At 44.2% G+C, this 27730-nt stretch overlaps 1 protein-coding gene across 25 annotated transcripts in view; it reads left to right on the top strand.

The window, feature by feature from the left end:
- The window catches only part of CDON (cell adhesion associated, oncogene regulated), a 109872-nt gene that overhangs the window by 48229 nt on the left and 33913 nt on the right, over positions 1 to 27730 (top strand). For 15 of the 25 annotated variants that reach the window (XR_007920241.3, XR_011378521.2, XR_001793506.4 and 12 more), the window contains 7 exons: positions 7014 to 7367; positions 13811 to 14100; positions 15364 to 15538; positions 17087 to 17218; positions 20273 to 20476; positions 22303 to 22484; positions 22955 to 23060. Coding sequence is in view for 22 of the 25 variants with exons in the window: in XM_089335404.1 (XP_089191530.1) it covers positions 7014 to 7367; positions 13811 to 14100; positions 15364 to 15538; positions 17087 to 17218; positions 20273 to 20476; positions 22303 to 22484; positions 22955 to 23060 (1443 nt within the window). In the remaining 3 variants the exon portion in view is untranslated. The remainder of the gene's footprint in view (positions 1 to 7013; positions 7368 to 13810; positions 14101 to 15363; positions 15539 to 17086; positions 17219 to 20272; positions 20477 to 22302; positions 22485 to 22954; positions 23061 to 27730) is intronic. The other 10 variants (XM_089335439.1, XM_008259493.5, XM_070048248.2 and 7 more) reach the window with 1 other exon arrangement.

The raw sequence follows: 27730 nt of genomic DNA, 5'->3' as shown, positions 1-27730 counted from the left end.
GTCACCACTGCCTCCCAGGGTCTCCATTGGCAGGAAGCTGGAATTGGGAGCTGGAGCTGAGAATCGAAAGCAGTACTCTGCTGTGGGATGTGGGCATCTTGACTGCAAGGCTAAGTGTCTGCCCCGCATTCTTTGCCTTAAAATTGTCCACTTAACACACCCCTCGGCTGTCTCCCCATGTGGTACACAGAGGGGATATTTTCATTCCTTTTCTGAGTGACTGCTCAGTATTCCATTGCGTGGTTGAGCAGCCTGACCAGTGCCTCATTGGCTGTTTCTGATCTGCTGCTACTACAAACAGTTCTATAATGAATGCTTTCCTATAAAGATTATTTAGCACATGTATATCAGAACAAATTTCTAGAAATGAATTTGCAGAATAAGACCAGATGTGTGTTTTTGATAGATGCTGTTGGATTGCTGTCCATAATTGTGACTTATTTAACTCCCACCAGCAATGTCTGACCAAGGAGGGGTAATGTCAGTCCTTAAGAAGTCTTTACTTATCCAAAGGAAAAAAGGAAACACATCTATTAATCTCTATTTCTTTTCTTATGAGAGAAGTTGGGTGTCCTTTCATATATTTATGGATCATTTGAGTTTGCTTTCCTGTGTATTGACTCTTCATTCTTTTTTTACTCATTTTACAAAAATAGATGGATTAAGTCTTTTTTCCTACTGATATATGAGTTCTTGATATATAGAGAGAAATTAATAGTTTATCAGGGCCGGCGCCGCGGCTCACTAGGCTAATCCTCCGCCTAGCGGCGCCGGCACACCGGGTTCTAGTCCCGGTCGGGGCGCCGGATTCTGTCCCGGTTGCCCCTCTTCCAGGCCAGCTCTCTGCTGTGGCCAGGGAGTGCAGTGGAGGATGGCCCAGGTGCTTGGGCCCTGCACCCCATGGGAGACCAGGAAAAGCACCTGGCTCCTGGCTCCTGCCATCGGATCAGCGCGGTGCGCCGGTCGCATCGCGCTGGCCGCGGCGGCCATTGGAGGGTGAACCAACGGCAAAGGAAGACCTTTCTCTCTGTCTCTCTCTCTCTCACTGTCCACTCTGCCTGTCAAAAAAAAAAAAAAAATAGTTTATCTGTCATGAGTTGTAAATATTTCAAATTTTAGGGAATAAGTATGAGATAGACCACATTTTCTAACCTTTGTGCAATTAATTTTAAAATTAGTAATCATTAGATAATTTAAGAATAAAAATTACCATGTACTTGGAAATTTAAAATTATACTTCCCAAGCCTGGCTCAAAAAGAAATCATAATGGAAATGTAAAATATTTTGGACTGAATAGTAATGAAAATGCTATAGGTCAAGTTTTATGGGAAATAGCAAAAATGGGATTTAGTAAGAAATTTATAGCCTTAGATGACTATAAAAGAAAATCAGTAAGACTGAAATATGGTGAACTGAGTAAAAGAACAGAAGAATGGACAAATGCAGTACAGAATTAAAAACCTAATATAAGGCAGGAATGAATTAAGTAGAAAATAAAGGTGAAATAGAGAGCATCAATAAAGATAGAAATTAGTCCTTTGAAAAGTCTAATAAAATGGACACATTTTTGGCAAGATTGAGCAAGAGGAGAGCAGGTACAATTAAATTATTAGGAATAAAAATGGGACAATAAGTGAAAGGCTTGTAGAGATTAAAAATAAGAAGACTGTGATAAGATTAGTTTTCAAACATAGACAGAAATAGACAGATTCTAAGGGAAAATATAACAGTGAAGCTGACGAGAAGAAAAAGTGTGAATAGTCCTACAACTATGAAACACATTGAATTAGCAGTTAAAAATCTTCCCACAAAGAAAACACCAGGCCAGATGGTCTCCTGGAGGATTCTGCCAAACTTTGAAATAATAGACCTTTCCAGATACTACACAGATGCTTCCAGAGGAAAGGAAAAGGTGGAGACGATCCAGGCAGTATAATCTCGATTCCAAAATCATGCAGGAATGCTACGGGAAAGGAAAGTCAATGCCAAGCTTTTTGTTTTCCTTTTGTGAAAGGTAATGCGAAATTTCCCTCCAGAAACCTTTTATTGAAGGTATATATAAACTTCATGCATTTCACAAATAGAACTTTAGTAACATCATGATTCTTCCCACCATGCCCCACTCCCACCTGCTCTCTGACCTCACTTCCTCCTCCTCCTCCCACTCATTATTTTTTACTAAAATCTACTTTCAATTAACTTTATACACAGAAGATTATACTAAGAGTTCAACAAATAGTCAAAAAAAACCATTCCTCAACAGTTTTTTGATTTCTACTATGACTCTGTTCATTCAGGAGCATGTTGTCCAGTCTCCATGTGTTTGCATATGTTCTAGAGATTCTTGAGTTGTTGGTTTCCAGCTTCATTCCATCATGGTTAGAGAAGATGCATGGTGTGATTTCAATTTTTTTGGATTTGCTGAGACTTGCTTTATGGCCTGGCCTGTGATCTATGCTAGAGAAAGTTCATGCACTGGTGAGAATGTGTATTCTGCAACTGTAGGATGGAAATTTCTGTAGATATCCATCAGGTCCATTTGGTGTATCATGTCGATTGGCTGGCTCCTTGCTGATTTTCTGTCTGCTTGATTTCTCCATTGCTGAAAGTAGGGTATTGAAGTCTCATTACTATTGTATAGGAGTCTATGTCTCCCTTTAGATCCATTAACATTTATTTTATTTTATTTTATTTAATGAACATAAATTTCCAAAGTACAGCTTATGGATTACAATAGCTTCCTTCCCCCCCCCATAACTTCCCTCCAACCCACAACACTCCATTAACATTTCTTTTAAATAGCCAGGTGCTAGCGAACTGGTCGCTAGCCCCAGTAGGTATAATATTCGTTCGCACTGCCACAAGAAACACACAAAGGATCCATGTAGTCCTTGGTGTGAGCACAGATCCTGCAATAATGACTCTCACAAGGGAATTAAAGAGCCCCGAGCATGTGGGCAGCTCACATGCTCACAGTGACTGCCCAAAGTCCCAGCCACACCTGCGCCCTCACACACAGCCACAATATTTTCACAGTCCAGGCACACAGGTTCCCACAGTCATGATCACTGAGCCCCTTGTCAGTGCTCCCAGCCAGACTCAGGTGTTTCCTCTCGATTGGTTGTGGGGCACGTGGACATGAGCTCGCACAGCTGTTATGTGTGTCCACAATGGCACCCACCCCCTCTTAGCTAGTTACAGGATGCCAGTGCCAAGTGGTTGGGGAGAGAGAAACGTGCCCCCTTTTTTTCCTCTAGGTTGGCAGGTATACTGTTCGCCACAGAACTCCAAGCCGGACTTAGACCAGGCCCTTCCTGCAGCTTTATAACCAGTGGCTTGAGCTGCTGTAGCCTGGTCTCACCTCTCTCTCCAAAGCTGGTGCTCAGGCTCTTGGCTACTGGGGTCCATGTTAAAAAAATGGAAATAGAAAGATATTTTCTTTTTAAAAGATTTATTTATTTATTTGAAAATTTGGGTTACAGAGAGAGGGAGAGGCAGAGAGATCTTCCACCCACTGGTTTACTTTTTTTTTTTTTTTTTAAAGGATGTGTTTATTTACTTGAGAGTCAGAGTTACACAGAGAGAAAGGAGAGGTAGAGAGAAAGGTCTTCCATCCACTGGTTCACTCCCCAGTTGGCCAAAACGGCTGGAGCTGTGCCGATCCGAAGCCAGGAGCCAGGAGCTTCTTCTGGGTCTCCCCTGCAGGTGCAGGGGCCCAAGCACTTGGGCCATCTTCCACTGCTATCCCAGGCCATAGCAGAGAGCTGGATTGGAAGTGGAGCAATCAGGACTTGAACTGGCACTCATATGGGATGTGGGCACTGCAGGTGGTGGCTTTTACCCACTACGCCACAGTGCTGGCCCCCTGGTTTACTTTCCAAGTGGCTTCAGTGGCCAGGGCTGGGCCAGGCTGAAGCTATGAACCAGGAGTTCCAACTGAGTCTTCCATATGGGTGTCAGGGGCCCAAGCACTTGGGCCATCTTGTGCTGCTTTTCCAGGCACATTAGCAGGGAGCTGGATCAGAAGTGGAGCAGCCGGGACTCAAACTGGCCCCTATATGGGATGCCAGCATTGCAGGCGGCATCTTTACCTGCTGCATCACTACAGGGACCCCAGAACAAATTTTTTCTTGACTATAGAGTGTCTGACAAACTAACAGGAAACATCAGTTTTTTTATTATTTATTTTTATTATTATTATTTTTTTAACAGAGTGGACAGTGAGAGAGACAGAGAGAAAGGTCTTCCTTTGCCGTTGGTTCACCCTCCAATGGCTGCCGCGGCTGGCGCGCTGTGGCTGGCGCACCGCACTGATCCGATGGCAGGAGCCAGGTACTTCTCCTGGTCTCCCATGGGGTGCAGGGCCCAAGGACTTGGGCCATCCTCCACTGCACTCCCTGGCCACAGCAGAGAGCTGGCCTGGAAGAGGGGCAACCGGGACAGAATCTGGCGCCCCGACTGGGACTAGAACCCGGTGTGCCGGCGCCGCAAGGCAGAGGATTAGCCTAGTGAGCCGCGGCGCCGGCCGAGGAAACATCAGTTTTTAAAAAGACATTATAATGAGGTTATATTAGAATTTCTCCCTTTATAATGTCTTCTAGTCATTGTACTAGAGATTCTAACAGCAGAAAAAGACATGAAATCAAGAAACAAAATTGGTATTAATTTATAGCTGATATGGTTGTCAACATAAAATATTTCAGTTTGCCAGCTATTGTTATATTTTTAAAATTTGTATTTGTCAGTCTTTTATATGGGTGGCAAGGACCTAAGTGCTTGAGCCATCACCTGCACATCTGCAGCAACTGGAATTGGAAGAGGAGCCAGGGTCTGAACCCAGATATGGGATGTTGGTGTCCCAAGTGGCACGTTAAAAGAAGAAAAAGAACACAGGAAACTTGCCATACATGTATAAAAGCTCTATGGTGATTCTGAAAGTGTTGTATTGGAACAGGAGCAGCTAAAGTCTTGGAACATGATAAAGACTGTGAAAAGACATCTGTGCATGAGGGCATCTCAGCCCCCAGGGAGGCTGTCTGCTCCTAGTTCTCATGTGGTGGAACTGGTTATCAAAATGGAGAAAAAAATGAAATTAAATTTTAACTCACGTCATATGTACAAAGATACATTCCCAGTAGATTAAAGACTTCAGTATGAAAGAAAATAGAAACATTATTAAAGAAAATATTGGAGAATTTATGGTTTGTGGGTTAAACTCTTTAATAAGACTTTTTATAAAATATTTATTTGTTTATTTGAAAGGCAGATTTTACAGAGAGGCAGAGGCAGATAGAGAAGAGAGAGAGAGAGAGAGAGAGAGAGAGAGTGTGGGAGAGAGAGAGAAAGTCCTCCATCTGCTGGTCTATTCCCTAAATGGCTGCAATGGCCAGAGTTGAGCCAATGCGACACCAGGAGCCAGGAGCTTCCTCCGGGTCTCCCACATGGGTGCAGGGGCCCAACGACTTGGACCATCTTCCACTGCCTTCCCAGGTCATAGCAGAGAGTTGGATCGGAAGTGGAGCAGCTGAGACTTGAACTGGTGCCCATATGCGATGCCGGCACCACAGGTGGCAGCTTTACCTGCTATGCTACAGCTACAGTGCTGGCCCCAGTAAGACCTTTTAAAAGGCTAATTTTAAAAGATACTACTTCACTGCCATGAAAATGTCCTCATTCTTAAAAGGCAGTGTTAAAAAGTACAAAGGAAAGCAGGAAGGCTGAAGGGTACTAGTAACATTCAGAACTAATCAAATGAACCATATTGGTAGACACAGAGACCTCTGAACCATTGCAGAAAAGATAAATGAACACACAGGAACCGTGACAAAAAGTATTCCACAGATGAAGAAAAATATGAGTGGCACATGAACATACGAAAAGATACTCAACTTCGAGAATGCTCAGGAAAGTATAGGTAGTTATCAGTGGACTAGCATTTCACACTTGGCCAAAAAAATCGGAAACCTGAAGTGGATGCTGGTTGATTTTGTCAGACTTGGGAAGTGGGAATAGAGAGAAAGAAATATATCCTGGAGAAAAGTATTCTATCGTAGCTTCACTTAAAAATACCTACAGGGCCGGCGCCTGCAGTGCTGGCATCTCATGAGTGCCAGTTCGAGTCCCGGCTGCTCCACTTCTGATCCAGCTCTCTGCTATGGCCTGGGAAAGCAGTAGAAGATGGCCCAAGTCCTTGGGCCCCTGCACCTGTGTGGGAGACCCAGAAGAAGCTCCTGGCTCTTGGCTTCGGATTGGCCAGCTCCAGCTGTTGTGGCCATTTGGGGGATGAACCAGCAGATAGAGAACCTCTCTCTGTCTGTCTCTGTCTCTCTCTCTGTCTCTCTCTGCCTCTGTAACTCTGCCTTTCAAATAAATAAATAAATATTTAGAAAGAAAAATACCTACAGAAGGGCCTGTGTTACATGTTAAGCTGCCACCTATGGTGCCCTTATCTGATACTAGTCCCAGCTGCTCCACTTCTGATCCAGCTCCCTGCTTATGTCCCTGGGAAAGCAGTGGAAGATGGTCCAGATATTTGGATCCCTGCCACCCACATTGGAGACCTGAATGGGGTTCCCCGCTGCTGGTTTTTGGCTTGTACCAACTCCAGCCATTGTGGCCATTTGGGGAGCGAAACAGTGAATGGAAGATCGATCTCTCTCTTCCTCTCTCTCCATAACTTTTTTCATGTTAAGGTCTAAGGTTTTGTCTTCACATATCCTATATTTACAGAGAGTGGCCAGATGTATGCAGTTTAGCTATCGGAAAGCTCTCAACAGGTTTCTTTATACTTTCCTTTCTTTCTGAAGGACAGGAAGTCTTTTCTGAAGGACAGGAAATGTTTAGGAGCCTACAATTCTGAAAAATTCTGTTAGTTTTTTTTTATGGTAAAAGTTAAGAAAATTTATCTTCTTTCTAATCATTCCTGTCACATTTGTGCAATAGGTTGGAGTTATTTTCCATTGTAGGTACTATAATGTTCTTAATTTTTGTTTGTGAATTACTTTTTTAATAGACAGTGGATTCAAACCAGTTATAATGACAGCGCCAGCAAGTGCAGAAGTGGTAGATGGAGACTTTGTGACTTTGTCCTGCAATGCCACTGGAATGCCAGTTCCGGTCATTCGCTGGTATGACAGCCATGGGTTGATCACCAGCCATCCATCTCAAGTCCTTAGGTCTAAATCCCGAAAAGCACACTTAGGAAGGCCCCGGGGCTTTGACTTGGAGCCTGTCTACTTCATCATGTCTCGGGCTGGCTCAAGCTCTCTCTATATTCAGGCTGCTACCCGGGAGCATGCTGGGAAATTTATCTGTGAAGCTACAAATGAACATGGCACCACACGGTCAGAAGCATTTCTAACAGTTGGTGAGTTGTTAATATTTTAGATGAAAATTTCCTTGCATAATAGGGGATTCAGTTATTTGAAATAGGTTATTTTAAGGAATCCAGCAATCTGAAGATATATTTTTTCCCAATGACAGTGAATGTAGAACTATGTTTTTGAGGTTTGGCTTTAATATAAATCAAGTGATCTGTTTCTAATTTGTTTGTTAAGCTTGCAGTTGTCATATAGAAGGTTTATTCTGGAGCAAGCCGAGAATTTAGCTGTATTAGGGCTTGAGGCTTTGGTTTTCTTAGTTACTGAAAATCATTGCAAATGATTTCAGGTGAGCCATTGATAAGGACAGTATTCAAAATCTAAAGGGTTGGCTTTCATTGACAATGTAGAGTTGTAGTAGTATCAACAGTACCTGCATGTAAGTATTCACCCATTTTATCCAAAGTTATTTTTCTAATGGGATTTAAAGTAATTCTTTATTTTTTTTTTAATTTTGACAGGTAGAGTTAGACAGTGAGAGAGATATATAATTCTTTTAAAGATTTATTTATTTGAAAGAGTAATAGAGAGGGGAGGCAGAGAGCCAGAAAGAAAGAAGTCTTCCCGGTTGCCCCTCTTCCAGGCCAGCTCCCTGCTGTGGCCAGGGAGTGCAGTGGAGGATGGCCCAAGTGCTTGGGCCCTGCACCCCATGGGAGACCAGGAAAAGCACCTGGCTCCTGGCTTCGGATCAGCGCGATGCGCCGGCCGCGGCAGCCATGGGAGGGTGAACCAACGGCAAAGGAAGACCTTTCTCTCTGACTCTCTCTCTCACTGTACACTCTGCCTGTAAAAAAAAAAAAAAAGAAAGAAAAAAAGAAGTCTTCCATCCGATGGTTCACTCCCCAATTGGCCGCAATGGCTGGAGCTGGGCCAATCCGAAGCCAGGAGCTAGGAGTGTTTTCCGGGTCTCCCACTTGGGTGCAGGGGCCCAAGGACTTCTTCCACTGCTACCCAGGCCATAGCAGAGAGCTGGATCGGAAGAGGAGCAGCTGGGTCTCGAACCAGCTCCCATATGGTATGCCAGCGCTTCAGGCCAGGGCAATAACCTGCTGCACCACAGCGCTGGCCCCTAAAGTAATTTTTTTTTAAGATTTATTTATTTATCTGAAAGTCAGAGTTACACAGAGAGAGGAAAGGCAGAGAGAGAGGTCTTCCATCCACTGGTTCACTCCCCAGTTGGCCGCAACGGCCAGAGCTGCACTGATCCGAAGCCAGGAGCCAGGAGCCTCCTCCGGTCTCCTACACGGGTGCGGGGGCCCAAGGACTTGGGCCATCTTCCACTGCTATCCCAGGCCATAGCAGAGAGCTGGATTGAAAGAGGAGCAGCTGGATTCAAGCCAGTGCCCATATGGGATGCCGGCGCTTCAGGCCAGGGCATTAACCCACTGTGCCACAGTGCCGGGCCCTAAAGTAATTCTTTATATTTTACTAGTTTTTGGTCATAATGACTTAAAACTTTATATGATTTTTTAAAGTACAGATATATAGAATATCAAAATTAAACTTAATTCCAATATGACTTTTTCAAATTCAGACCTTATACCAGCAGGCATTTATTTATTTAAGATTTATTTATTTATTTGAAAGGAAGAGTTACAGAGAAATTGAAAGAGAGAAAGAAAGTCTACCTGCTGGCTCATTCCCCAAATGGTCGCAACAGCCAGAGCTGTGCCACGTGAGGTCAGGAGCCAGGAACCTCCTCCAGGTCTCCCAGGTGGAAGCAGGGTTCCAGAGACCTGGGCCATCCTCCACTGCCTTCCCAGGCCATAGCAGAGAGCTGAATCAGAAGTGAAGCAGCCGGGACAGGAACCGGTGCCCATACAGGATGCCAGCACTGCAGGCAGCAGCCTCACCCGCTATGCCTCAGTGCCAGCCCTAGCCAGCAGGCATTTAGAGCAGCCATTCCCAGTCGCAGTCACTTGGTTAGAGGAATTTGGCATATTTACCCTGTGAGAGGCAGAATATCAAAGGCAGAGTTGTCTTTGTCTTAGACTATTGAAGTCCCTTCCCTGGACATCTGCTTGAGATGTCATCTTTTTTTTTTAAAGATTTAATTTTTTTTTTTATTTGAAAGACAAAGTTACAGAGAGAGGTAAAGAAAGAAAGAGAGGTCGGTCTTCCATCTGCTGGTTCATTCCCCAAAGCCTGGAGCCCAGAGCTTCTTCCAGATCTCCCATGTGGGTGAAGGGGCTCAAGGACTTAGGCCATCCTCTGCTGCTTTCCTAGATGCATTAGCACGTTGCTGGATGAGAAGTGGAGCAGCTGGCACTCTAAGCGGTGCCCATATCCCATATGGGATGCCTGTGCTGCATGCTGGGGCTTTTAGCCCACTGTGCCACAGCGTCGGCCCCTGAGAGGTCATCTTGTAGCCTTCTTCTAGTTGGGTTCTCGGGTCTCGGGGCTCAAAGAGGCCATGGCTGCTTCTGCCTCCCAAAGCCTGGAGCCCATGTTCCTCCTTCTGGGCAACAGATCCCGGCTCCAGAACTCCCTGCAGTAATTGGTTCACAGTGTGTTTCCAGGGAGGTGTTTCCCTGGCCCATGCTCCACAGTATGGACCATATTACCAGGGTGTGGGCACCCTTAAGCCAGAGGAGTGGCCAGTGGGTGATGGCAAGAGTGGGTGGTTGAAGTACATGGATTTGGATGTGCACACCGCTGTTTCCTTTCACATGCATACGAGGGCCCCCCAGCTCAGGATGGAGCCAGAGATGTGGGGAAGGCCAAAGACTTGCATTTATGCCTTCATACTGCTTGCTGTGTGAGTGTGAGAGGTGGGACGGATGTGGACGGGAAGCAGAGGGTGTGTTAGAGTCGTGGTGCTGCCACTCAGGAGCTCTGCGACTTGGGCCGGCTCCTGAACTTCTCTGTTTCCTCATCTGTAGAACAGGTATAGTCAAGTGATTATTTTATGTAAATATAGGGTTTAATGAGACATAGGCATAATAGTCATAACTGATGGACCTAGGTAGTTTGTCTGACTTCCTCACTTTAAATATGTGAGATCTGAAGCCCTTGAAAGTTATAAAAACTGACTTAATATTAGAAGATCTTTAAGATTTCCCCCTGCTGCAGGGCTTTAGGTCTTGACAAATACCACTTTTGTGTATGCTAATCCCATCAACCACATCCTACCTCAGTGGTCCTGCACTAAGTCTAGTAACAGGCTCTATAACTGTGAAGAGCCAGCTGAGTTTATTACCACTCAAAACAGTGCTTAACTGGCCACTTCTTTGCACAGCACTCTGCCCCACCAAATTCTAGGATGCTGATGTCACTCACTTTGTTGTGAAGTGGGGAGCAAGCCAGGTCCTGGGGAGCGATGACTCCCTCCTGTCTTTCCAGAGACCTTGGGTTTTTGAGGTCCTGCATGTACAAATATTTACACAGTGAGTTATAACTCTTCACAAATTATGGGATTGTCTGGGTTTCCTGAATGGTTTGAGGTAGGGAATTGCTGGGATGAATATTCCAAGGGGAACATTTTTGACAGATCTGGTTATATACCCTATTTAATTAATTTCAATTCAGAGTCATTAAATTCATTTACATTGTTAGTTTTCTCAGTCTCTTCCAATTTGAAAAAAAAGTCTTCCCTAAAAAATAAAAACCAAACTAGATATCTGTATTAACCATTCCACAGCATTGTTTTGATGATAAATTGGAATAACACACCTGGAAACATTTTTGAAAGTTCAGACAGTGCCCCACTTATGATGATTTAACTTAAAATCTTTTGGCTTTTTGATAGTACAAAAGTGATGCCTTTTTTTATTTTTAAGATTTTATTTATTTTGAAAGAGTTACACAGAGAGGAGAGGTGGGGGGGGGGTCTTCATCTCATGGTTCACTCCCCAATTGGCCGCAATGGCTGGAGCTGCGCTGATCCGAAGCCAGGAGCCAGGAGCTTTTTCTGGGTCTCCCATGTGGGTGTAGGGGCCCAAGCGCTTGGGCCATCCTCTGCTGCTTTCCCAGGCCATAGCAGAGAGCTGGATCAGAAGTGGAGCAGCCGGGACTAGAACCTGCACCCATATGGGATGCCAGCGCTTCAGCCAGGGTGTTAACCTGCTGTGCCACAGCACTGGCCCCAAAAATGATACCTTTAAGCAGAAACCGTAGTGGGGATGTTGGAGTCTGCTGTCCCCAGCCAGTGCAGCAGCAGCAAGCACAGCTTCCAGTGTGTCTTGCAGTCAGGAGAGGAAACAGCTGGCACTCTGCAGTGCACTGTCCTGCTAAGCTAGGAGGCAGGGTAGGAGAGGTGTGTTAGCATCTTAGACTCACAGTATGTTCTACTCACCGTGGTTTGATCAGTACAGACCCCATCCATCCTGTTAAGGCCTTTTAAGTTGTGTCGACTGTCTTGTGAGCACCCACATGATGTGACTCGGAACTGTGGAGGAGAGAATCCCCTCTTTAATGAAAGTAGTCGAGAGGTCTCATTGCCTCCTGAATGGGGTGGACAGGTGTTTCTGATGCTTCTGCGTCAACTGAGGCGTGTGGTGTTTAAACTCTTCTACAGCCAAATTCCACTTCCTGATGGGAACCTGCCCGCAGGATCCGGGAAGACTACTAAAGATTAATCAGTCCCTTTCCACTCCCAGTGCTAGAGTCCGTTTCTCCACGTTAGCAGGCCCCAGAGCAACCCCAGACCTCCAGTCCACCCGCTGACTCACTGGATAAACACGGCTGTTCCAGGAGCAATATTTGCAAGTTGTCTCAGGGAACTTAATTAGTTTTCTTCTACATTATTTCCTCACTAGCGTCTTGTTTTCTTTGATGGAGGATGCTCCTGGGACTCTCTTTCTCGCTTGTAAACTAACAGAGAGCTGACCTTGCACCAGGAGGCCTGTTCTCCCTGGGTCCTCTACTAAAGCACAGTAGTTCTCCTAAAAGCCTATCTCCTCCTTTAGCAGGAATCTGGCTTCGTGGTGGGAAAGAGCCTAGAACGTTGGCTCCTCTGCTTCCATCTTCCACAACAGCACTGAGGAATAGGAGGCCTTTCTGTTGCCTGTATGAGTGCGACGTTGGGGTGCGTGAGCTGGCAAGCCTTGGGTTTCCCTGGCCGGGCAGTGTGTTTCCATAAATTGCTGTTCGTTCAGAGTAGCGCCACTCACATTCTTCTGACAGCTGTTGTCACTTAGTCTCTCAGAACTCTTAATTTCTTCATCTGTAGAAGTGGGAGTATTACCATTCGCCTAAGAATGTTGTGTGGAGAATGAAATAAGATCCTATTTGTAAAAATGAGGGGCTTCCAAAAGCTCATGGAAGATTTGTCATCTCTGTCCCACAAGCTTTCTGAAGCCCCTCTGTGTCTAGTGCGATGCGTGGCATAGGCTCATAAAATGTGCTCAGTAATTTGGTGATGCAAAGCCTATTCACTTTTTCAGTGCCATTAAATTATTTTACCTTCCTCTGTGTGTCCTCTCTGCTGTTGGTAGTGTTGTGAAGGCTGCCTGCTTGTTTTGTCTATCTTAAGGTTAATCATTTCTTACGCAGTCCTCAATTTTCTCCAGAAATTGGGCTTGGAAATCTTCCTTTGGCTGTACTTGTCTTATTCCTGTCATTTCTTCCTCTTCCCAATAGGATAGGTGTCTATTGGATGTGCCATCTATTGCTGCATAACTACCCAAAAGATTAGGGACTGAACACAATAACCCCTTTACTACCTCTCATGATGCTGGGGGTTATAGCTGCAGCTGAGCAATTTCTCTGCTGGCCTTGCTTAGGGTCTCATAGGTAGTTGTAGTCAGATAGCTGACACTCGTCTCATGTACCTGTGTGGAGCCTCTGTGGGGACTGCAGCCCCCACCTCTGTCTCTCTTCATGTACTCCCTCTACATGGCGAGGTTAGACCTCTGTGTATGGTGGTGAACAGATCCTGGAAGTACAAGTAAATGTAGAAGCGCCAGATCTTCTCGAGGCTTCGGCCTGGATTCATGGGGGAGGGGACTGCCCCATGGTGTGAGTGCTGGCAGGGAGTGGGTACTGGGATGTTATTTTTGGAGACTCATTACCCAGTATGTGAGAGCCTGTTCCCCATGGAACATGTCACTCTTGTGTTTCCTTTGCTAACTGCAGTTGAAGCCTAATGATCTTCAACTTAAAATTTTCTGCAGTTAAACTAGCAAATGCCATTGTAAAGGAGAGAATACTAATACAGAGCAAGGGAAAAAGAATTTTAAAGCCTTTAAACTGCTAAATGATTGCCTCATACAGTCGGTTTTTCAGATAATTTATTTGCTCTCCCACGACCTAGAGATTGGCAGTAGAAGTTAGATGCTTCCATAAATTGTAAATTGAAATGTAACTGATTTTAACTTCGGCTCAACTTGTGTTAAACAGTATCAGTGTGGGCAGGTACACCACTAAGTGGGTAGAAGATATTTAAATGACGAGTTTCTTCAAGGCATCTCCTCTCATTCTCTCTCTGCAGTTCCTTTTGAAACAAATACAAAAGCAGAAACAGTCACACCTTCTGATGCTACTCAGAATGATGAAAGAGATGGCTCAGAAAGTGGATTATTGGGCTCACTTCCAGAGAAAGAGCATCCCGGTGCGGTAGAGTCATCATCTGAGAAAAATGCGAGTGGTGCCTCTGTGCCTGACGCCCCCATTATCCTGAGCCCTCCGCAGACTCATACCCCAGACACATACAACCTGGTGTGGAGAGCAGGGAAGGATGGCGGCCTGCCCATCAACGCCTATTTTGTGAAGTATCGAAAGGTAGCATCTTATTTATTGTCTTTCCCTTCTCACCCTTTTACTCTGCTGGTATAAAGAACACTTATTATCTTCCACGTTTGTGGACTGGCAGGAGGCAGAACGAGGTTGTGTCAGAATGATGTTCCGAGAAACCCACCGATCAGGCTGGGTTGATCAGAGATAGCCTGCTAATCATGCTGGGTTGTTAGCATCCAAAAAGCCACAAGATGGATGTGCACAGCATGTTTTTTTTCAAATGTTTTGACATTTTTTGACAATTTTTTGTCAAATGTTTTACTCCTTGGAGTGTAAAACTCCATTACCACTTTTAAAATAGTAATTCTTTCCTTCTCTAAAATAGTAGAATACTGTTTATTAAGCAAATAAACTAGTTTCTTATTAGAAGCAACTGTTTGAACAGAGTCCTCTGGTATAGTCCGGACAGTTGTTTGCATTTGAAGTTGTCTTCTTCATTGCATCAGAATCTTAGCATTAGTTGGTCATTTATTTTGGTAAACCTCTGGCCTCTCTCAGTTGATTTTTTTAGCTAATGTTTTCCCTCTATGGGTTCATATTAAAGCAAAATGAGGAGCTCCTTTCTTTAGGGAGACTAGTAAATGAATGGAATGGGAAGGGATATATGTATATTTGACATCATTTTCTTGGTCTAAGATGTGTTGGTGTTCATAATTTAATGGTAATATTTTTAATGACTGAAAAAACTAAGATGGTGGTATTTGAAAGTTTATCTGTTGTTTTAAACCTGATTCTAGATGAAGAAAGTAAGGTTTGCTGGCAGTTTATCTGCCCTAAAACTTCCATGCCGTGTTGTCTCTTGATTCCAAGAAACAACCAGTTGGGACTCTTTTTCTTTCTTCAACAAGACATAAAGCAAAAATACTGGAAATAGATAACATATGGTTATTCATTAATACACATGTAATGTAATATCTTAATGTATCATTTTATTATGTGTATTATATATTACCGATAAAACATATTATTGAGACCTTGTTTTATTTTTCCAGTAGCTTGCGTCTCCATTATGAGTGAAGGAAACAGACTCGAGGGGCAGATAATGTGAGACCACGTGTTAGTGGTAGATGGCAGAGCTAGGAGTCTTTCCAGTGAGAATCCCTGAAATCTTACTACGGGGCTCCTTATAATTCATAATTTGAAGTATTGTGTCTGTCCCCAAACTCCCAGAATTGAGTGAACTCTAGTTTTTATCACATTTGAACAAACGGCTTCTTGCCCTCCGTTTCCTGTTTTTCTCTGGAGCAGCTGGACGATGGTGCTGGTGTAGTGGGAAGCTGGCACACGGTTCGAGTCCCAGGAAGTGAAAATGAGCTCCATTTAACTGAACTGGAGCCGTCTAGTCTTTACGAGGTTCTCATGGTAGCAAGAAGTGCAGCCGGCGAAGGGCAGCCTGCTATGCTTACCTTCCGAACCAGCAAAGGTGAGTATGGTCGTCCTTTGCAGGAATGAGATGCTGTCTTCATGTCAACTTCTTGGAAAAACTCTTTTGGATAGGGGTAGGCCTTAGGTACAGCGTTTAAAATGCCACATGGGATGCCCACGTCCTAATTCCGAGTGCCTGGGTTTGAGTCTCAGCTCTGCTCCTGATTCCAGCTTCCTGGGAGGCAGCAGGTGATGGCTCAAGCAGTTGGGTCCCTGCCAGCCACATGGGAGACCTGGGTTGATTCCCACCAGTTCCTGGGCATTTTGGGAGTGAAACTGCAGCTAGGAGCTCTCATGACTGTTGCTCTTGGTCTCTCTGCTTCTCAAAGATGAAAGGAATCCTTTTGGATTGCAGAGATTCTTAGATATAAATTTACGGAGCAAGCCTGTCATAATACCTTTTTCAGTCACATTGGATGGTTATGTTGTTCCATGCCATCTCACATTCTACAGATATTTTGGGGAGCTGATCGACAAGCCATTATGAAAGATGATGCAGGGAAAACAAAGATGTTCAAGACAAGCTCCTTCCATGGGAAGGAAGGGGAGGCAGGTACTGAAATACAAGACAGCATATAATTCAGTTCTGCTAATACTTACTGAGTGCCTTCTCTGTGTCAGGCAGTACAGAAAACAGACAAAACTCCTTTCCCCTGTGGAGCTAACATCCTAGGTAGGAGATACTTACACCCAAATCATTAGGTGCATTAGAAGGTGGTGGATATTAACAAGAAGAAAGTAAGTGAGGAGATGAATTTGGGAAGTGTCTGGCAATGGAGCTGTGACCGTTTAAGCAGGTGACCAGGGACATTGTCGACATCAGAGCAGAGGTGAAGATGGAGAAGCAGAAAGCCATGTGGGGATCCGGGAGAAGAGTGTTCCCAGCAGAGCAGCAGGTACTGTGACCCCAGGGCGGGTGTGTGTGGTGTACCTTTGTATACCAAGGGTGCCATTGTCACGGACACAAAGGAGATAGGAAGCCCATCGGGGAGGGGTGCTCGGAGACAGCAGAGTGGCCAAATCGCACTGCATCTTGTGAGCCTTGCCACTAGGGAACTCAGAGAGCTGGAGTGTTTAAACAAAGCGTGACACTGTATGCTGGATTTTTAAGGATTTATTTATTTACTTGAGAGGCATAGTTACAAACAGAGAGAGGGAAAGAGACAGAGAGAGGGGTCTTCCATCTGCTGGTTCACTACCCAGATGCCCACACGGCTGGGGCTGGGCCAGGCCAAAGAAACTGGTAGTGGGGAGCGCAATCTGAGTCTCCCATGGGGGAGCAGGAACCCAACGACTGGAACCATTATCTGATGCCTCCCAGGATGCACATCAGCAGGGAGCAGGAACTGGGTGTAGAGCTGGAACTAAAACCCAGGCATGCGTGTGTGGGACGTGGGTATCCTGAGTGGTGGCCATTGCAAGGCCAAGCCCTAGATCTTAATTTAGGTGCTGTGACAGGTGAGTTAATAGTTTTGTATCTTTATAGCAGTTAAATTAACTTTATGTACATGTTTAAATTACAGTGTATGGTTTTTAACCTTTTTAGAGAAAACAGCGTCATCCAAAAACGCCCAGGCGTCCTCCCCTCCCGTGGGCATCCCTAAGGTTCCTGTTGACGCAGAAGCTGCGCACAGCAGTTTCGGAGTGGTTCTGACTGATTCCTCCAGGCATAGTGGAGGTAAAGAGAAGCTTCTTCCTTCTATTCATTTTGTTTGTTTACAAATGTAACTGGCCAGTGTCAGACTTTGCGGTTAGGGTATGGTGGGATGTTTATTAGATTATTTCCTATTTTCCATATTGTTCTTTTAGGAGCTGTTTCAACCATGTTTAATGTTCTGTATTCAAACCCCAGCAACTAAGTGTCAATTTGGGTAATAAACTCAGATGTGACGTATTTTGCTGCCAAGTTTTTAATAACTCACGAAAAAGCATTCTTTTCTGTGTCCTAACATGAAAGCTAGGTGTATGATTTCAGCTCTGAAAATCTTTTTTCTTTCTGTTGACTCAATGGAATATTTGTTATTTTACTGGAAGACCACAGGTCATAGTCCATGGATCGCTGTGACTAGTTAATTTTATAGCTTTTAAATGCCTTAGCAGTAAACTTCTCAAGAATTCGTTTTAGCATTGATTTGTCTCACCTGATGGCTCTACTGTCCCAGCCTGTTGTGCTTTGTGGGATTGAGCTGAGCCGTCAGGATATCTGGGGAAGATGCAAAATGTCATTGTCACACTTTAAGAGCTTCCAGACTTCTCTTCCATGTCTGTATGGTTTGCTGTGAGTTGGTATCAGACAGGAGCAGTTTGACACTTTGAACTGCCCTTCCCAGTTTTGTGAGCCTCTCTACTCAAGTACTTCTACCTGTGAGGCCCGTGGCCGCTACTTTAAGCAGATTCCTTATGTGAATGTCAACTTTATATGAATAACACTACTGCCTGAAAAACAAACCCCTTACTATTTATTTAATATGCCATGGGTAGACACTATGCTCAATGCTAGAGCAGCCGAGAGAGAATAACCCTTGCCTTCCAGAGGTTTACAGTGTAGTAGATGATACAGACTGCTAAGCTGTAATAGTAGCGAGGACGATACAGACAACGAAACCCATAGCGTTATAGTGGGTAACACAGACAGATAAGCCCATAACTACAGAATGGGCAGTATAGACAAGTTAATACGATTTTGACTCCTAATGCTCAAGATTATACTCTGGGTGATATAGGATAACGAGAGGCTCCTTAGCAATTGGAGCTAAGCCTCAAAGGATGAGAGAGACATCGCTGAGGGAAGAAGCCAGACAGGTTCTAGGCAAAGACATCTCGGAGTGCAGGAGACAGATGGTTGGTGTTTCTGCTTTGTGTAGCGATGGTGATGAGAGATTGCACTTAGTGTGACTGGTTGCTATGGGAATGCTACTGGTATAGGGTGGGCAGCTGGGTGCCTTGTATGATACACTTCAAAGTTTAATCTTTCCCTGAAAGCAATAAAGAACCCTAAGGGATTTTAAAGTAGGGGAAGAGAGAGAGAGATGGCAAAAGCTAAGGCTGGAAGAAGAATTAAAACAATGGCAGAATGGATGGAGCTAGAGAGGGAGAAAGATGGCGACTTGGGCTTGGGAACTGGGGATCATGAATTTAAGATAGGCAGTACGAAGTTTTAGGTAATGGTCAAGAGTTCAGTTCTGGAAATCATGAATTGGCAGTTACCCAGCAGAGCCGACCAGGAGGAGGAGGGTAACCTGTCTGTCTCACCGATTAGGAGGCCGCGCAGCGTGTCTAAGATCACCCAGAAAGTGGGAAGATTGTTATTCAAATCCACGTTTTTTGACTTCAAGTCCAAGGTTCTTTGTTTCATACCATAACGGTCACATACTCTTTCTTTTAGATATTGAAGTTATTCTCCTCTGTAGAGATTTTTTTTTCCCAATAACTTCCTCTCCCTATTTGATCTATGGTGTTTGATGAATTCTAACCTCCTCTGAATCAGTACATGGAAGTTGTCTGTGTTTCTCCTGTGAAAGGGAGGTTAACTAACAGTTCTATTCATTCTGTTTCCATTGCTTTCTAACTTGAAAGGAATACAGTAAGTATTACTTAAAGTTGCCTGCTTTAAATATGCTTTTCTCTGTTAAGCAATTTGTTTTTCAAATGTCACCCTCTTCTCCATGCGAGTTCCACATCCAGCATTGGTTTCATCTTTGCTGTGGGTTGTAGAGGCTTGGAGGTGGAAGGGTGCGTGGGAAGCTTGGTATCAGGTAGACAGACTGGGCTGCCTTAGTGGCTTCACAGAAGTGATGGCTCAGAGTCAGTTCCTCTTGTTCCAGCTCTTAGAAATGAGATGGCCGGCAGACCAAGCCACTGCTGGTCTCCTGAGAGACCAGCTCACCTTCACAAAAGTCTCAGATGATCAGCATAAACCACAGTGACTGATTCGCACTGACTGTCATCGGAACCAGGTGGGAAGCCAGTGACAGCCAGATTGCTGGTCAGCTAGAGCAGTTAGATGCATGGTTTAAATGCACCCGCCACAGGGTGTAGACCATCAGTTTGGGTGAGGGCAACCTCTGCTCTTGGCAGCGCCAGCTGGAAACTGCTAGATCGTAGTGTGCTCTCTGACATCCGTTTTCTATGTGTTCATGGAAATCATCTGTTTTCTGTTGACACCTTTCCTCTCTTCCTGCTTTCATTCTGAGCTTATTGTTATCACTATTGATTTTATCAGATTTTTAAAAAAAATTTATTTATTTATTTGAGAGGCAGAGTTACAGACAGTGAGAGAGAGAGAAAGGTCTTCCTTCCGTTGGTTCACTCCCCTAATGGCCGCTACGGCCAGCACTATGTAGATACGAAGACAGGAGCCAGGAGCTTCTTCCAGATCTCCCATGTGGGTGCAGGGGCCCAAGCACTATGGGTCGTTTAATACTGCTCTCCATAAGCACCAAATAATAATTGTCTACACATTGTTATAGTCTGAATCCAAAACAGCATGGGCAAAAGTATCCTAACTCATTTCAGTTTTTGAGAACTTATAATCAAGTTGAGAGATTATTTTCCTTTTCCTTGCTTTTATTTCCAATATTTGGCCATTTCATTCCATGTGAGTTTTGAGCAAGAATAGGAGGGTAGCTGGTGAGAACCCTTCAGAAGGTGAGGTGCGGAATCTGTCCCTTTCCATTTGAGTTAACTCCTGTCTGACACCATGGGTCCCTGACATGCGCGTTTCCGTTTTCAGTTCCGGAAGCACCTGACCGGCCTACTATTTCCACTGCGTCAGAGACGTCCGTCTATGTCACCTGGATTCCGCGGGCAAATGGGGGCTCGCCAATCACTGCCTTCAAGGTGGAGTACAAGCGGATGAGGACCAGTGACTGGCTGGTGGCAGCTGAAGATATCCCACCCTCCAAACTCTCTGTGGAAGTTCGTAGCTTAGAGCCAGGTAGTAATGTCCAAACTTTTCCCTTTATTTACCTTGGTGATCACTTTAGATACATATGTCTGAAAATCTTACATATTTTCTAATTGTTAAAGGAATGCATGCTTATTGTAATAAAACAAAATTGACAATAAAGAATTCCTTAAAGAAGGAAGTAAATCACCTGAAATCCACCTGGCCAGATAACTGTTGTTTTTATTTTGATATATTTCTTTCTAGCCTTTTTTCACTTTTTAATGCAACCCAAGGTTATGCCATAGATATCATTTTGTGTCTTTTTTCCCTCATACTATGTATGTTTTCTAATATTTTAAAAAATTCATTTAAAAAAAAATCATGTATTTGAGACCCAGAGAGATGGAGTGAGATAAAAAGAGATCCTGTCCATTGGTTCGCTTTCCAAATGCCCGTGACTGCTGGGGCCAGGCCTAAAGATGGCAGCCAGGAACACACCCAGTTCCCCGACGTGGGTGGCGGGGGCCCGACTGCTTCAGCCATCGTCATCACTGCCTCTAAGGCCTGTGTTAGCAGGAAGCTGGAGCAGAGACTCAAACCCAGCAATCTGATGTGGGACATGGCTCACCCAGCCTCCCAGAACTCCGTGTTTAGGAACTGTATTTCTGCTCTATAAGTGTACCATAACTTACTTAACCATTTGTTCTTTTGGGCTTTAAGTGGTTCCTGTTTATTCACAATCGGAAATCATGGTATGGTAAGCATCTTTGCATGCACGTGTTTTGTGAAGGCAGACTGTGTTAGGAGGAAAATTGCTTGCTCTCTAACTGAAATCGTTCGCTCTGCTGCTGAATCTCTGTCCACTGTTAGACTTAATGTTATGGAAGTGAGGCAACTGACACCAGTTTCAGCAGAGGAGGCCCCCCCATTCAAAAAAAAAACAAACAAAACGAAAACTAAAACAACCTAAGGCTCTATGGAAGATATGAAACTGGAAAGGAAAAAGTGTGAATAACCTTGACTTTTATTTGTTTGGGTTTTGGGACCATTTTTGTTTCTGGACTCTGAGTTGTCATTGATGACAAATGCTCGTGAGTATCTAAACAGGTCACGCGAGGAGCATGAGAACGTGTAGGTTGCGTTGGGAGAAGGTCACAGTTTTAAATATGGGCAAAGCCAGGTGGCATCTTACATACTGAACACCTTGTCTTCAGAAGGCCAGTGACTATTTTTAAGCAATAGGAAATTTGCTTTAGGGTTTTAATGTATTCTTTAGGTTCAGATTTTAAAAATTCACAATCCTTAGCTTTCTTTGAAGTTCTTAATATCTAATCCAAATAAATTCCTCCTGTGTCATTTTGGTCTGCTCCCCCTTTGGCGTATTCTCAGGAAAACCAGTGTGGCATCCGCTGTCACCCACATGGCATTTCCTTATAAGAGTGTATTCACCGTGTTAAACTTAGCTTCAGCTATTTCTATCCAAGTGAGAGAACCTAGTTTTGGAGACAGATTCTTCACTGTCCTTGGTGGGCATGACTCAGACCAGGGTGGTAAAAGGCTTACATGTCCTTTTCCCGGCCCTCTGCCGGCTCCCTTGAAGAGACACCATTCATCTTCCGTAGCCTTCTCTCCCAGGCTCCTGGAAGGCCATGGAATCTGGAACCCAGTGCACTGAACAGCTGTCCCAGCTGCTTGCAGTTGGTAAATGGGATGGTAAATGGAAGTTGATCACCTTCCAGTGTTAGAGTCTGTTCTTGTTATTTGTAGATAGATACTTCATGCACAGTGGCCATATTTTGACTATTCGGCCCTCAGTTGTCTTATTACAGCTGACTTTTAGTAATATTTTTTTTTGTTTTTGTTTTTCTCTAAAGGTTCAACATACAAATTTAGGGTCATTGCCATCAACCATTATGGGGAGAGTTTCCGGAGTTCGGCATCTCGTCCTTATCAGGTGGCTGGGTTCCCCAATCGGTTTTCCAACCGCCCAATAACTGGACCTCACATCGCATACACAGAGGCGGTCAGCGACACTCAGATCATGCTGAAGTGGACGGTACGTGAACACGTCTCCTCTGGTCACGGCAGCAGTCAACTTAATATTCTCCTGACACGGCACTGTGAACACAGCACGTTTTTGAACATTTAATTGAGGGGAAATTGAGGGCATTATGTTTGTCTAAAAGTACGTATTATAAGGAGGGCAGGATTAAAAAATAAAATTATTTTTTCCTTGGCTCTTATCCAAGTGTTATTAACTTAATTGCCATTTAATGCTTTATTCATTTTGAACCAAATGTGCTATTATGCCTTTGAACCTAGCTAAGTGGACCACTTTATTTTTGTTTAGCCCTCCAGAAAGCTAAATGCTCCCAATTGTTTTGAAATCAGTTAAAAGTGGTTATTAAGTATGCTTGCACAATGAGGCTAGAAAAATATTACCATACAGATAAGTGAATCCTAATGGATGTGCAATGAACATTTATTTTTGTCCTTGACAAGTCTTTGCTTCTCTTTTTTTTTTAGTACATTCCATCAAGTAACAATAACACTCCCATCCAAGGATTTTACATTTATTACCGACCAACAGATAGTGACAATGATAGTGATTACAAGAGGGATGTGGTCGAAGGTAAGACCCTCTGCAAGCTGTAGTTCCCACAAAGAAGCTTTGGGGGAGGGTTTACAACTAATATGTGATGCATCATCCCAGATTAAGACAGAGTAAAAGGTGAAATAGTATTTGCATTATTGCTCTTGAGTTTGTCCCAAAGCCAGTTTTTCCAAATTAACATAAATAGTTCTTTACATTTTGGTTGTTGAAATCATAACAGAGATATGAGGGAGATGATGGTTTGTCAGTTTATCTGGAAAGAATTTTGATTTCTGTTTTCTTTTGGTGACCAGTGACCTGAGTATAAAACCTAGTAGTAACTTCTAGCTATGTTGAAAAAATGATACATCACTCCAAGAGTTTTGCTGAAGTCTGTACTAGATAGAGCACATCTTAACCATATTATCCACCTTTAGAAATAATGAGAAACTGAAATGCATGTGGAGAAAAAAAAAAAAAAAGTAGCCAAGGCGGCACTCAGCATTAAAACTGCTTTTATACTGTGTGTAAAATACACATCAGAATGTTGCATATGGCCTGACAGCTCCATGGGACCTGGCCCGCCCTCCCCACATCCACAGCCACATCTCTTGGAGCTCTCCTGTCCTCACTGTGTGCTCATCACCCTGGCCTTCTCTGAATTGCCCTGTGCACACCTCAGGACCTTTGCACAGGAGAGATCCTACCACCACCCTCTTTGCGCCTCTCCCAGTGTAGGTGCCTCCCTTTTCTCTGCCATGTGCTTACATGTCACTTACTCAGGTAAGTCTCCCCTAAGTTTCTAACCATACGCTTTATGTTTATTTCATAGATTTTTACCAAAGATTAAATATGTGGCTGTGTGTGTGTGTGTGTGTGTGTTTGAAATTGTTTTCTTAAAGCTTATCTTCCCTGTCAAATGTTAGCCTCCCACTGGGCATGGGACCTTTGTCCCCCTGCCTTATTCCCAGGCTACAATGATGAGGTGTTCACTACTGAATGAATGAATGGAATCCAAAATGAACAAAGGGATTCTTTTTTTTAATTGTACTTATTTATTTATATGAGAGGCAGAAAGAGAGAGAACACCAGCTTCCCTTTACTGACTTACTCCCCAAATACCCCCGTAGGTCAGGACTGCCATGAGGCCAAGGTCAGGAGCTGGGAGCTCAATCCAGGTCTCCCATGTGGGTGGCAGGAGCCCAGTTACTTGAGTCATCACTGCTGCCTCCCTGGTCTGCATTAGCAGGAAGCTAGCTAGCATAAGGAGTCTGAGCTGGGATTTGAACCCAGGTGCTCCCAAGTGAAAGGCAGGTATCTTAACTGCTAGGCTGAACACCCGTTCCACCTGTGGTCTAGAAGAACAATGAGATGCCTGTGATGTTCAGGCTGGAACAGGGAAAGCCATGGAAGCAACATGACGGCCATCTGAAGGTACTGAAGACCTATCATGTGGAAAAGGAGTTAAGTTAGTTGAGGGAAACAAGGTTATAGGAAGTAGTTTAAGAAAGCACTTTGTATGGCAGAAGACAGCCAGGTACTGGGGTCTCTGCCTCCCACATGGGAGATCATGGAGTTCCTGGCTTCAGCCTGGCTCAGCCTCAGCCCTTGCGACCACTTAGAGAGTGGGCCAGTGGATGGAAGATCTCTGTCTCTGTCTGTCCATCTCTCTTTCTCCTCCCCGCCCCCCCCATCTCTCTGTCACTGTGCCTTTCAAATAAATAAATCTTTTTTTTAAAAAAAAAAGGACTTTCTAACAAAGCATTCTGACCTACATTCCATTCCCTCACAAAGTAACGGACTCCCCAGCACTTTGAAGTGGTCAGCAGAAGCAGGATGCCTGCTTCTGAGTAGTGTCTTGGATGCGATTCTTGTCCAAGGTCTTTTTCCATTCCAACACGCTGCTGCTTTGAACTATTAAATGTCCTAATGGATCATGTCAGAAAATTGCCCTCGGGCATGTTTATTTTCCGTATGACTTCTTGGCATCAAATACGGCATATACTTTTTGTTATAATAAATTGCTTTAAATATGTTAGATGCCACATTTCTTTAAATATTATAGCATTCCTTTTAAAGTTGCCCAGTGGAATTTTTTCCTTTTTTAAAAAAATTTTTGATTAATGTGTAATACTTTTTTTTTTACGGGGTACAGTGCAGTATTAAATGGAATTACTTTTATAATGTAGCAGAAAGTTTATCATCTCAGTATTAATAGTAGGCACTCAATTAATGTGGACCTTTAAAAATTGTTTGTTCATTTGAGAGGCAGATAGAGAGCTCCCTTCTGCTGGTTTACTCTGCAAATGCCCATGGAAGCCCAAAGACAAGAGCCAGGAACTCAGTCTGGATCTTCCACGTGGGTGGCAGGAACCCAGCTATTTGAGCCGTCACTACTGCCTCCCAGAGTGTGCATTAGCAGGAAGCCACAGTCAGTAGCCAGAGACCAATATCGAACCCAGGCATGGGGGGGTTTGATATGAGACATGGATGTCCTCGCTGTTAGGCGAACACCCATTCCTAATAAATATATATTTTTAATGAAGGAATGACTGCTTCTCTTCTGCTGTGCTCTGTCCTGTGCTCTCAGAAGTCAAGGTAGGAGCTGTCTCTGGGGAGATGGATGCCTGTATAGAGCCTGAGGCAGACGTTGTGGGGCAGCAGGGTTCTTGTCTTGACCTGATTCCAGAGGTGTGTTCAGTTTGTGAATGTTTGTTGAGCTGTACAATTGCGTGTGCTTTTCTGTGTGCATCTTTTTTGGCAATAAAAAACACTATTTAATAAAAGAAATAGGGGCCGGGTCCGTGGCTCAATAGGCTAATCCTCCGCCTTGTGGCGCCTGCACACCAGGTTCTAGTCCCAGTCGGGGCGCCGGATTCTGTCCCAGTTGCCCCTCTTCCAGGCCAGCTCTCTGCTATGGCCAGGGAGTGCAGTGGAGGATGGCCCAAGTGCTTGGGCCCTGCACCCGCGTGGGAGACCAGGAAAAGCACCTGGCTCCTGCCTTCGGATCAGTGCGATGCGCCGGCCGCAGCGCGCCCGCCGTGGCGTCCATTGGAGGGTGAACCAACGGCAAAAGGAAGACCTTTCTCTCTGTCTCTCTCTCTCTCTCACTGTCCACTCTGCCTGTCAAAAAAAAAAAAAAAAAAAAAAAAAAAGAAATAGGGCCAGCATTGTGACACAGCAGGTTAAGCTGCTGCCAGTGACAACAGCATCCTGGATGCCACTCTTCCGATCCAGATCCCTGCTAATGCACCTGGGAAAAACAGTGGCGGCCAGCCCAAGTCCTCGGGTCTCTGCAGTCACATGGAAGACCTGGATGGAGTTCCTGGCTGCTGGCTTTAGCCTGGCTCAGCACTGGCTGTTGTGGCCATTTGGAGAGTGAATGAGCAGATGGACGATCTCTGTCTCTCCTCTCTCTGTAACTCTGCTTTTCAAATAAATAAATCTTAAAAAAAAAAAAAAAGGCAAGATAATTGTTAGTATCTGTTCTGCACTTTGGTCCTAAGCCTTCATTTTAGTTCAGCTGAATTAGAGCAGTGGGGGTCAGGTTTTTATTTTTATAAGTTTTGGAATTTTAGCTTCTGAATTAAGTTAAACATTTGTCACAAAAGGGCTGTAAACAAAGCAAGTGAACAAAGTGGACATGCAGCCGCATCTCTCCTCCTTGCCTCTTGGTTTGACTTTTAAGAATATCATCTGGCTGGCGCCGCGGCTCACTAGAGTAATCCTCCGCCTTGCGGCACCCGCACACCTGGTTCTAGTCCCGGTCAGGGCGCCGGATTCTGACCCAGTTGCCCCTCTTCCAGGCCAGCTCTCTGCTGTGGCCAGGGAGTGCAGTGGAGGATGGCCCAAGCACTTGGGCCCTGCACCCCATGGGAGACCAGGAGAAGCACCTGGCTCCTGCCATCGGATCAGCGCGGTGCGCCAGCCATGGCAGCCATTGGAGGGTGAACCAACGGCAAAGGAAGACCTTTCTCTCTCTCTCTCTCTCTCTCTCTCACTCTCACTCTCTCTCACTGTCCACTCTGCCTGTCAAAAAATAAAAAAAAAATAAAAAAAATTGAAAAAAAGAATATCATCTGTTACGCAGTTTTTACTCTTTTTCCCTCATCAGACCATTGAACTTTGACAAACTTCTGTGATAGGCAAATAGCATGGAACTTGGAATTAGGTTAAGAAAGGCAGGGTATCTGGGGGTGGTGTCTGAGAAATGCGAGTTTCCCTGTGGCTCACAGAGAGCTTGTTTATACATGTAATGTACTGAGAAGTTAGATGTTTAAGTGGGCTTCGCTCTGCTGTGTAATTTGCTTATTCCTTATTTTCAAGTTTATGCATTTGAAATTCTTTGTGTGGCAGTTGGAAAACTATTGGTCTGTTCTCCCAAACCTAGGAGCAAAGCTATTCATCCTTTAACTTGAAGTTTTCCCTTTAAAGTTTTAGATTACTATATGTATTAACTCAGAATTTAAGCTTTTGAAAAGAATTTTAAACTCAACTAAACTGTAAAAGAATACACTGAGAAGAACAATAATATTATTTAAATTATCTCATCCTCTGAATTAGGTTACACGTTTGGATGAACTATAAATGTTTCAAGCATACCAGTGCTCTTGTGTGGAATATTTTTATCTTGTAAAAGTTAAGTGGAGTTCCAGATGAATCAGAATATCCATCATTTCTGATCTTTAGGTCTGGCCTTTGGTTTCTCT

The sequence above is a fragment of the Oryctolagus cuniculus genome, chromosome 1, assembly GCF_051225735.1.
Source record: "Oryctolagus cuniculus isolate XC-2025 breed Fujian yellow rabbit chromosome 1, ASM5122573v1, whole genome shotgun sequence".
NCBI lineage: Eukaryota > Metazoa > Chordata > Mammalia > Lagomorpha > Leporidae > Oryctolagus > Oryctolagus cuniculus.
The sequence above is the reverse complement of the archived record's forward strand: the minus strand, read 5'-3'. Positions and strand labels throughout refer to the sequence as shown.